Source organism: Oncorhynchus keta, chromosome 7 (assembly GCF_023373465.1).
Source record: "Oncorhynchus keta strain PuntledgeMale-10-30-2019 chromosome 7, Oket_V2, whole genome shotgun sequence".
Lineage (NCBI taxonomy): Eukaryota > Metazoa > Chordata > Actinopteri > Salmoniformes > Salmonidae > Oncorhynchus > Oncorhynchus keta.
Window position 1 is genome coordinate 10,740,363 of NC_068427.1, and position 11,678 is coordinate 10,752,040.

General features: G+C 41.9%; 1 protein-coding gene across 4 annotated transcripts in view; it reads left to right on the forward strand.

Annotated features, from left to right (window-relative positions):
* LOC118385968 (myosin light chain kinase, smooth muscle-like) overlaps positions 1 to 7,785 on the forward strand; it is an 82,883-nt gene extending 75,098 nt beyond the window's left edge. For all 4 annotated transcript variants that reach the window (XM_035773250.1, XM_035773252.1, XM_035773249.1 and 1 more), the window contains 5 exons: positions 1,597 to 1,749; positions 2,163 to 2,286; positions 3,192 to 3,282; positions 3,556 to 3,684; positions 6,097 to 7,785. In XM_035773250.1, coding sequence (XP_035629143.1) covers positions 1,597 to 1,749; positions 2,163 to 2,286; positions 3,192 to 3,282; positions 3,556 to 3,684; positions 6,097 to 6,329 — 730 coding nt within the window. In that variant the 3' untranslated portion in view covers positions 6,330 to 7,785. The remainder of the gene's footprint in view (positions 1 to 1,596; positions 1,750 to 2,162; positions 2,287 to 3,191; positions 3,283 to 3,555; positions 3,685 to 6,096) is intronic.
* Positions 7,786 to 11,678: the final 3,893 nt, after the last annotated feature.

Sequence of the window (11,678 nt, forward strand, 5' to 3'; positions counted from 1 at the left end):
TGGGTGAACAAGGGAGTACAGGAGGGGGCTGAGCACACACCCTTGTGTGGCCTCAGTATTGAGGAGCAGCGAAGTGGAGATGTTGTTTAATATAATAATAATATATGCCATTTAGCAGACGCTTTTATCCAAAGCGACTTACAGTCATGTGTGCATACATTCTACGTATGGGTGGTCCCGGGGATCGAACCCACTACCCTGGCGTTACAAGCGCCATGCTCTACCAACTGAGCTACAGGACCACCTGGGGGCGGCCAGTCAAAGTCCAGGACCCAATTGCAGAGGGCAGGGTTGAGACCCAGGGCCTCCAGCTTAATTCTGAGCTTGGAGGATACTATGGTGTTGAAGGCTGAGCTATAGTCAATGAACAGCATTCTGATGTAGGTATTCCTCTTGTCTAGATGGGATAGGGCAGTGTGGTGGCGATTGCATCGTCTGTGGACCTATTGGGGTGGTATGCAAATTGATGTGGGTCTAGGGTGACAGGAAAGGTGGAGGTGATATGATCCTTGACTAGTCTCTCAAAGCGCTTCATGATGACAGAAGTCAGTGCCACGGGGAGATGATCATTCTCGGTAAGCCCTAGACACTGCGTGAAAAGCCCAAGAGGGCGGCTGTTTCTGAGATACTGGATTCTGCGTGCCCTGCACCAACATAGTTTTGCCCATTTCAACGTTCAGTCAAACAGTAACTGGGTGCCTGTTTGCCTGCTTTATGTAACAAGCCACGGACACTTGACTTATTGTCTGTAAGAGTGATCCATTTTCATGAACGGGCTGGTGTATTTAATAAACTGGCCCGTGGGTGTATACAAACAGCATAACTGGTTATAAAGTGGCAGAATTGTCTTTTAAACCTTGCTCGAACCCTAACCAGCAAGCTGTTGCAGTAATGGTTGATAGTTTGAGCATCTGTATGTCATCTATAGGGGACTATGCAAATAAAGTATGGCTGTCTATGTGCTACAATGTGTCCCTAATCTCAAACCAGCCTTATCAGGGTTTTTTTGGCTTTCATGTTCTCTGCAACAGATACTTTCCACCAGCAGGCAGTGTATGGTCCTTTCCGTCCTCTATGCCTGTAAATGGATATAGAGGAAGAGCACAGCGATACTCTCCAGTGCCCCCAAACCTCTGAGGTCTCCTTGGTCCACAAAGATTTATTACACACTGCTTACATAAGTGTTACAAATGAGTCTCTCCCCGTATCTCCTCTGTTGCTTCAGATTCCAGAGTGCGTCCCAAATGGCATTCTATGTAGTGCACTACTTTTGGCCAAGGCCCTATGGGAATAGGGTGCCATTTGGAGAATAAAAAAGCTTTACTGATGTACCGTTATACACCTACAGTATGGAAAACACCTGGATGTGCCCAATGAAACAAGCAGCTTTGTTGAAATTTACCAAGACCACCAATAGTAATAATTTATACTACAATTTGGCCTTTCATAATTTAAAAGTAAGCAGGTTTTAGGGTGCCGTCAGGGTGTGGTGTACTTTCCATGCAAAGCAGAAGTGTTTTTTGGTAGATATTGTTGTGCAATTTTTGTAGGTCAACCATCACGATCCTCTATCGCTTTGCCTCTTTCTCTCCCCAGCGTGAGTGGCCTGTCCCCGTTCATGGGGGACAACGACAACGAGACCCTGTCCAACGTGACCTCGGCCACCTGGGACTTTGAAGACGACGCCTTCGATGAGATCTCAGACCACGCCAAAGACTTCATCACCATGCTGCTGAAGAAAGATATGAAGTAAGCACGATGGTGCTGCTCTCAAACACAACATGATGAAAGACCGTATTCATCCCAAATGGCACCCTATTCCCTACATAGTGCACTACTTTACCATATTTTAGGGTGCCATTTGGGATGAAGTCCCAGTCTTGACATGATTTGAGTGTAAATGTTGTAGAATGGCTTTGATCAGCCTGCCAGATGTCTGTTTTCATTTGTGAGGTGTAAGCTGTACGTAATGCTTCCTTCCCAAATGGCACCCGATTCCCTGGGTTGTAGACTACTTTTGACCAGGGCTCTGGTCAAACGTAGTGCACTATATAGGGTGCCATTTGAGACTCGACCCAAATCACTATCTGATGTGTTGGAATACAGTGAGAATGAGATCCTTACGCCTCTCGCTCAGTGCTCATGTGGTTCTCTGATCGTAGGGCCAGACTAACATGTGATCGCTGCTATGAACACCCATGGCTAAAACAAGACACGGGCAAAATGGAGGCCAAGAAGCTGTCCAAGGAAAGGATGAAGAAATACATCCTGAGAAGGAAATGGCAGGTAGGTGCAAGCAGAACAGATCGTGGGCTTTGTCCCATAGGGCTCTGGTCAAAAGTAGTCGACTGCAGTATATAGGGAATAGGGTGTCATTTTGGGATGCCGCCCATTTCTCATGTCACAGTGCAACATAACGGCCATCCATCTTTAACAGTAGGGCTGTGCTCCGCAGCGTAAAATTGTTTAAATGAGAAACAAGACGAGCACTGTAGTATGGCACAGTATATGAATCATCCAAAACATGTGCGTTTGAGAATGTTATTTAGAATTCTGCTATAGGAGAGGCTACAGTAATTGTTGACTTGCCTCATCAGGCAGTCTCGATGAGCTTCCAAGTTGGTTAAGAAAAGTGAATCTCACTAAGTCCCTGCAGTTCAACTCATTCTCTGAGTGCTCACACATGAGTAGACCGCTCATTTTACAACAAAGTCAACATGGAGGTCCATTAGTATTTCATGAGGTTGAAAAGGACAAACTGCAAGCATCATGTTGGAAAACTAGAGCACAAAACAGTAGACTGTGAAAGTGGAGCGATGTCTCTTTTTTTTGTCCTTTGTTGCCTTCAGGATTTATAATCTCAGGGATCAAGTTATCAAGCTTTGGTTGTAGTAGCAAGCATACTTTTAGGATCACAGGCTGGGTGTGTCCCAAATGGCATCCTTCGCCATATATAGGGCGCTACTACAGACCAGCTCAGTGCACTATAAAGGGAATAGGGTGCAATTTGGGACTCACACCTAGTCTATACTTCATGGCCAACAAACAGGACATTTCAAATTGATACAAACGAGCCCATTTACTTATAAGATTGCGGTTCTAACATTTCTGGAGGATGTAATTATCTTCTAGCCTAAGGACTGTTTGTACTGCTCAGACATGTAACGATTGCATCATTGATTTCATGGCAGAAAACGGGACATGCAGTGCGGGCCATAGGAAGACTGTCGTCCATGGCGATGTTGGCGGGCGTCAGTGCCAAGAAGGGCTCCCCTACCGAAGGTGGCATGGCATCAAAACATTTATTTTTTACTCATGAATGTTCTAAACCTTTCTGTTGTACCCCTGAACAAGGGATGGCACTCAGCTAGGGGTGTTTGTTTTATTAATGCCACTGAAAATATTTGCCCTCATTTTTTGGAGCACTTTGGTTGGTACAGTAGGTGGTGCTGCCAAGGGAGCTACTGCTCCTATTTGAAGTCAAAGCAGCACTCTCTGCACCAGTTTAACTTGAGGCTAAAACAATGTCATTTTGTTTTGTCCCATATTTTGCAGAGGACAACCAGTTCCTTGAGTTCCTGGAGTCTGAGGAGAGAACCCAGGTCAAGCCCACCTTCAGCTACATGATAAAGGATGTTGAGGTGGTAGAGGGGAGCGCAGCCAGATTTGACTGCAAGATTGAAGGTAATGTCTCACAAACTCCTCATTTACATATACATGCAACATGGCCTCCTAATTTACAAATGCATGCATCACAAGTGCTGTATCCATTCATCTGCCATGAAGTACATAAACCAAACAGAAGGAAGGCAAATATGGTTTTGTGAGGCAGCACACATAGTGTAAACTTGTCTCTCGATGGTTGTCCATAATTGTAATCTGTTCGATCCCATTCATATTTCTAATACTACCTGCATCCTATGAATACCCATTGAGAAACACAGCCTGCATCCCAAAGTGGCACATGCTACAATATGCTGTTCAACCTATAAGAATGCTGCTCATTGACTACAGCTCAGCCTTCAACACCAACACCATAGTGTCCTCCAAGCTCCTCACGAAGCTCAGGGCCCTGGGTCTGAACCCCTCTCTGTGCAACTGGATCTGAGACTTCCTGACGGGCCAACCCCAGATGGTGATGGTAGGCAACAACACCTCCGCCAGGCTGATCCTCAACACAGGGGACCCACAAGGGTGCATGCTCAGCCCCCCCTCCTGTGTACTCCCTGTTCTCCAACGCAATCATCAAGATTGCTGACGACACAACAGTGGTAGTGAGGAGGTGAGTGGTGGCAGGAAAATAACCTTTCCCTCAATGTCAACAAAACGAGCTGCTCACGGACTACAGGAGACAGCAGAGAGCACATCCCCAAACACGTCAACAGACTGCAGTGGAGAGGGTCAAAAGCTTAGTTCATGAAACCAGTTTTAACCAGGGCAGTAGCAAATTGAGTTAGAAAACCATGATAAATCTGCAACAATCAATTATCATGTTGAAGACGAAGATGCCTAGTTTATGGCACAGTATCGTATTTTAAATCAATTCCAGCAAAAATGTAAAATGTAACATTTCATCCCAAATTCTCATTACTGAAAAGTGTCATGATTAAATTATCGGTTCATTTTATATAATTGTTGTTCTAACTTATTTGAATAAAACACATTATGTTGCTGTAGTATGTCCATAAATTATAATAATTGTATACCTAGTTGAAGTTTAACTATAATATTAGTACATAAAAAGTGTCTGTGGACATGTTTCTCATTACCATAACACTTTCAAGTTCCTATATATTTTTTTAATAGTTTAATAGTTTTATTCACGTATGATGCATCATCTATTGAAGTAGTCCTTAGATGAGCACAAGTTAATATCTTCACTTAGATGCCTTCAGCATGAGGACCTTATTCTGAAGGCATATTTCGGTAATGTAAGCTAATTCTAATGTATAGTCAATGGGGTGCGCTGGGCTGTAACTTTAATTTACTAGGACCACTGCTTACATATAGTATAGATTTTTTATTGTTGTCAAACATCAATTATTTGATTAAGTAGAGGTTGTCAAGAAATATGGTTGTATAAACCCAATTTTGTTTCACTAACAGCCACAATCTGGAGTTTGTCTTTCAGCAAAGAACAACCCCACCACTTAAAGGAGAATATCCCCCATTTTGATGTGTGATTTTAGTATTCAAGTTATTTGGATCAACAAATTAGTTACTGAATCTCTAATGGAGCTCAGTACAGTTTTTTTTGTTTATGGCAAACTATGCACACTCATTACCAAAACATACATTCTCATCTCAGAAACCTGCTCATCATTACTGTAATGCACCAATATTTTGTAAATGGTAAGAAAAATAACTAAGTCAAAATTACTGAAGTATAAATCTAATAGTATGCCTTTATCCAAATGTGTACATAAAAATAACATGTCTACACAAGTAATTATGACAAACAAGATTCAGAAGGTTACGTGTTGCGGTAATGAGAAATTACAAAATGTATTTACTTTTAAAAAATTAAATGTTATGTTTAACTTAGGTGATCAATGTAAAAAAAAAAAAAATTATTGATTTGTTTACCTTTTTCGACTTGGAAAACAGTTATGGAAATTGTGGTAAAATGCATAATATCAGGTCAACTAACTTTAACAATAATTCTGAAATGGCAATTGCACCGCCCGCAACCGCAGGGCTTTGCAGAGGGCAGTGCAGTCAGCCCAACGTATCATTGGGGGCACACTACCTGCCCTACAGGACATCTACAGCACCCGTCACGGTAGGCCAAGAAGATCATCAAGAACCTTGGGCAACTGCAGCCTGGTGATCTCTGTGAGGTGAGCCCGAGCCATGGCCTGTTCACCCTGCTACCATCTAGGATTTGGAAGCCGTACAAGTGCATCGAAGCTGGGGACCGGTCGACTGAAGCTGTTGATCAATCTCCGGGCCATCAGACAGTTAAATAGTAACCACTAGCTGGCTTCCACCCAGTACCCTGTCCTGAACCTTAGACACTGTCACTAGCCGGCTACCATCCGCTAAACTGTACACGAACCAAAGTAATAAAGTTGGTCTGTATTTTGTGGTTCCCAGGCTACCCTGATCCAGAGGTGGTGTGGTACAAAGACGAACAGCCCATCAAGGAGACGCGCCACTACCAGATTGATTACGACGAAGAGGGCAACTGCAGCCTGGTGATCTCTGAGGTGAACGGCGACGACGATGCCAAATACACCGTCAAGGCTGTCAACAGTCTGGGCGAGGCCACGTGCACAGCCGAACTCCTGGTGGAGGTGATGGCGGAGGAGGAGGAAGAAGAGGAATGAGTGGTACAACTAGTACAAAACAAACCGATATCCCCTGTTTTTAGCTTTTACTATATTTTTTAATAGCTGTGTTGGTAATACACTCCACTTCTCTGACACACTCTGAAATGGGGGGAGAGGGAATGGGCTTCATTACCTTTTGCTATGATTATGCACTTTCCAACTTATCAGTTATAGTAGATATCAGATGTTGATATTTCTAACATTAACTTGACATTAACCGCATTCCAGCTGTTTGTGTGATCCATTTATTTGATTTGCTACATTTACAGTCTCTACGGTTATCTACGGTTTTCTCCCCTCAACCAAACAAACCCGAAGTCAGTGGCGTGTTTGTGGGTTGTTCCACCAATTTGGTGCCTTTTGAGAAGTGTAACTTGGTCAACATTTTTTATTTTATTTCACCAAATGTTAACTTTGTCATAGAGTGCACATGTTCAACTTAATAACAAACACATTTTCCTAAGTGTGTAAGTGCCAAATAATGTAACACGGTTGACAATTTCATCTTATATCGGCCATGTATCCCCTAGTGACGGGGGAATGGAGGTTTGTGTGCAAGCTTCACAAAAACATGTTTAATTGTTAAAACATGTCTAGCCTGTCTATCTATGCGTAACAGAGTTGATGTGTTATGGCTGACCCGCTCAGTTTTTTTCCACCACAGGAGTAGAAACCAGCTACCCTGCTTTTACACTATGATTTGATTGTTAGATGTTGAATGTTTCTTTTGAATAGAATATTTAAACATGTATAGTTTAACCATTATTTGAACGAGTTCAGTTCACGTAAACAAGGTTGACCCTTAAAATGAGGGACAGACATAAAGGAGTCACGAATCACATAACATAAAGGATCCTCTTCACATTTGGCTTTGTCAAAGCGGCAAAATAACTAAGGCTTTACAATGATGGTGAAATGTTGGGGTTAAGTGGGTTCAAATGTTCCGAGAAGTCAGAGGGTGCACATCAAAATGCAGAATTTAGCCACTTTATTAGCAAGTTATTATTTATATTAAAAATCTGTGATTTGAATTGTCCATGTGGTCTGTTAAAGGGCACTTCATTTAATATAACAAGGGTCAATTCAATATTGGTGACCATTTTCTACTTATATAAAAAGGCAATAATTTTGTGGAATGACCCTTGTTTTATCAGCATTATGGTATTTGCAATTACTTGGGCTTTTAGAATGTTTTTTTAAATTATTTAAGCACAGTCTTGTTATCATATTTGAGCATCAGTTTTGTGATTTTCCCTGCAAGCACGTGTCCACCATTGTTACACATTTGCAATACTAAACAGACCAGTGAATTATCACACAGATTTTTATTTTGTATTCGGTTGTGTGTAGATTATATTTCTTCAATTTTTATAAATGTATGAGAGATTACATGTAATGAGAACACTACAAGTGTAGTTGCTCACGGTTACAAAATAAATTATCACAAAATCAAGCTGGTTGTATTTCGTGATTGGGATGAGTTTCCTATAGTGTTAGAAGCATTGGGAAATAATGTCTAAATTGTTTTTGTCAGTTAAAAAAGAAAAACAAACAGGGAAAAAAATGACCGGCCGGCATTGCTCAATTAATTGACTTATTTCTATAACTTCCTTAACTGAAGAGGCTAATATGTACACCATAAATACTAGAACTGCACAACTATGAAACTTGGCTTCAGATACCCTCACCTCTGGGATAAAGCTATTCTCAAAACGCTAAGCCAGTCATCCAAAACCATAATTGACGGCTCCACACTCAGGTGCTCCTGCCAAAGGACAACCTGTGACCCCTTCTGATTCTAGACTAAGACCAACTTCCTTCACAAGGCCCAGGGTCACAAGGAACAAGCTCCATTATGTTGGCAATTGTGAGACTTGGAGCAACCACCACCAGGGACAAGTGAACATCAGCAATGACTTCCAAAAAAACCTCACCAGGAACATGTCCACGTTCCCTAACGCCCTCTTCCTCCAGCCCTGAGCACTCGCTGGAGGTGAACTGTTAGCCATTGCCGCCTCACTCTGACTTTGAGAACAATCTTTACCTTCTCCAGAGAATTAGTGTTCCTCGAGTATTATCAATGGGAAACACTAACTGTATTCTCCTCACCTCCGTTTGGTCATTTTCACGATTTCATAAATTAATATAACACAACTTTAGATCATTAGAACGCATTCCCCAAAAGCCACACAATACCCCTGAACGGATTTCTGCAAATATGTAAAATACCACGTAAGTCCTCTTTTACAATCGGGGTCGTCGCAGAGTTCGATTGCTCAAACAACCCTGAAAAGGCAGGCTATCGCTCCCTCAGTTGCCTATTGTTAGGGTTGCGTAAATTCGACTCTGGTATCGGGATAAATATAACAATGAGTCACCGATTTTATACTATGTATTTTTTATTAGCGAAGTAATAAATGGCAAATGCAACTTTCGTATATACTGGCTCACTGTAATGCCACGCAGGGCAGAACAGAGAACTGACAAGATTCGCACAAGTAGACAATGGACCTGATCGGACAGCTCAGAGCCTCTGCTCTTTTCTGTCCATAAGAAACAATTGGATTGGTGGAAGAGGCAGGGCAGGCCAGGAACAAGGAAGAAGGGTGTGGTCAGCAAGGCATCCCCGGAGGCTGAATGCCCTAAGGTTATCAGAACGGTTGTAGATTAGTTTCGCCTTTTTGCTTTTCCCGACATGAGTTCGTGGTGATTTATTTTAGAAATAGAGGTAAAAAATTAAAAGAAAAAGTTAAAAAGAAAAAGAACTAACAAGATGTATGTAAACAGTGTTCTTATACTGTGATAGACATTAGGCCAACAGACGGGTTGGAACAATGTCTATCACAGTAGAAACTGGGTGTGGTTTAGACTCACCCAGCCTATTGGTGATTGTTGTCGTACGAGCTGGTACCAGCCCCCGGGCGCTCCAGTTGATAGATGTAACTTGCTGTGAAGAATATCTATGTGCTCATGCTCGATACCGTTATCTCGCACCTGGCTCCTGTTATCTAACAAAAGACCGCTTGTTCTCGCAACACCCCGCTCTGAATGTGCCCCCCCTCCCAACTCATTGCACAGTTCCTGTCTTCATGCTACTCTATTTTTCCATCATGAGAAAGGCCCATGGCCCTGAAACTTAACAATGTTTCAAGTCAGCTATGTTGCAAAACACATACATACATCCACACAAGCCAACAGCAGATAATATTCAATCATATATATGGTAATGGCTATAATGTAAAACACAGAATCCAACACTATGCACATCAACAACTAATGCTAGCCAGAGTGAGATGCGCTAAAATCTAAAGAAGGAATACCAAGATAAACCCTCAAACTTTTTCAGCTAGTTGGCCGTCAACATTTTAGCTATTAAGAGAGATGCTCACTGTGGATAACAGTCATACAAGATTTCAGCATAGCTAGCTAGCAAAGCAATTCACATGTCTTGCTAGTCAACCAAATGACACCTGCATCTCCAGCTGTAGCCACTGAAAAACAATGAGGGGAAAAAGTCACTCACTCACCCACTCCTCCAATGACATGACATCCTCCCAGCAGCTAACGTTAGACTCTGTTTTTAACTTGCTAAATAAATAGGTAGTGCCAGAAATAGACAAGCTAGCCCAGGGGTGTCAAACTCAATCAGCACATGGGCCGTATTGAAAATGTGGTGCACTCAAAATGTGTTGTTGTTGAGTAGCCAGTCTAGGCTACTGCTCAAATGATGCTGTAATAGGCCTACATGTTTCTCCTTTGTATGGTGTTTTGTTGCATGTTTAGTGTGTTAGGTTATTCATTGTCAAGCTTTACATTTTAGAAATCGAAGCCACTGAAAGCAAGCCCCATTGAAGTTGAATTCACCATTGCAAGAACATTGAGCTGTAATTTTATAAAGTAGACTGTTGACTCATTTTATATTTGCTTGTTTGTCCAATTTGGTTCAAGGGCATTGTTTGATACCTGTACTAGCCTATTATCTACATTATGACTGACTTGTGATCTTTGCCCATGCTAGTTTGATTGTATTGACATTTATTTTTGTATTTATTTAACCTTTATTTAACTAGGCAAGGCAGTTTAAGAACAAATTCTTATTTACAATGACGGCCTACACCGGCCAAACCCGGACGACGCTGGTCCAATTGTGCCTGCACTGAGACTCCCAATCACGGCCGGTTGTGATACAGCTTTAGTTACAGTAGTCCATTTTAGTTCAAAATATTGAGTCATTGAAACTGGAACAGTGCATCCCAAATGGGTGGAGGCAGCAAACAATGTACCAGGCCAGCAGGGATTTACAACTTCATTGCAATATTTTTTTGGGACTACCAAGAAATTGGTGAACTATATTAATCATGCATTGAACTGCATCCATCCATTCTGCCAACAATGCCTTACTCTACGTCATGGAATTTTGAGTCAAATAGGTTCTATTTTTAAATCCTCTTTTAAAAGTCAGTTTTGCAGCATAAACTAGGAATTTTATATGTTTTACTGCTGTTATGGTCTGTTTCATATCTGCAAAGTAGTTCCAACATTGTCGGTTCCACTTTAACAGAAGAAAACACTACATGCTGCATGAACTTTCGACAGCTCCTCAACAACAGGAAGCGACAACTCCGGTGGATCTGGCTTTCCCCCGCAACCTCTCTTCTTCAAGCTCCTGATTCTCATCACAAGATACAACCTAAAGAAAAAGTCTTCCAGCGGAACCTCACTAATCTCACAACATGACTGAGAAGAGTCTCCTCCCTCTCACAGCTCAGTGAGAAATGTCAGCTAAATCAGCACCTGACAACCAAACAACCTCGTTGTCAGGCTGTGGAGGAACCACAACCTCCACTACTCTGGTAAAGGACATGTCAGCTAAAGGATCAAAATATAATCACTGACAACTTCTGAATACAGTAGATCACTTGGGGGAACCAAATCCTTTCTCAAACCACCAAGATAACCTAGTTCCTCAGTGTCACTCAACCCAACAAAGAACGTCTCCCTTAACTAAATAGACACAGGAATCAACCTCTGCCAGCAGAGGGTACACTATATCACATATCTCTGCCCAGGTCGTCTCTGCTCTTCCTCATTCGGGAGAACCATTTCCTCCAAGTCCCCACACAACATCCTCCTCCCTATCTGGTTTTCCATCAGCACTCTTCTGAACATGAGTTACTTCACAACCTATGTGTAGTTATATTAGTTAGCTACACTGCTACATGGCAGCAAAAAAAAGGTATTAAAGGCCCAGTGCAGTCATGTTTTTCCTGTGTTTTATATATATATATATTCCACACTATGCGTTTGGAATAATATTGTGAAAATTTGAAAAGTATTTTGCCCTTT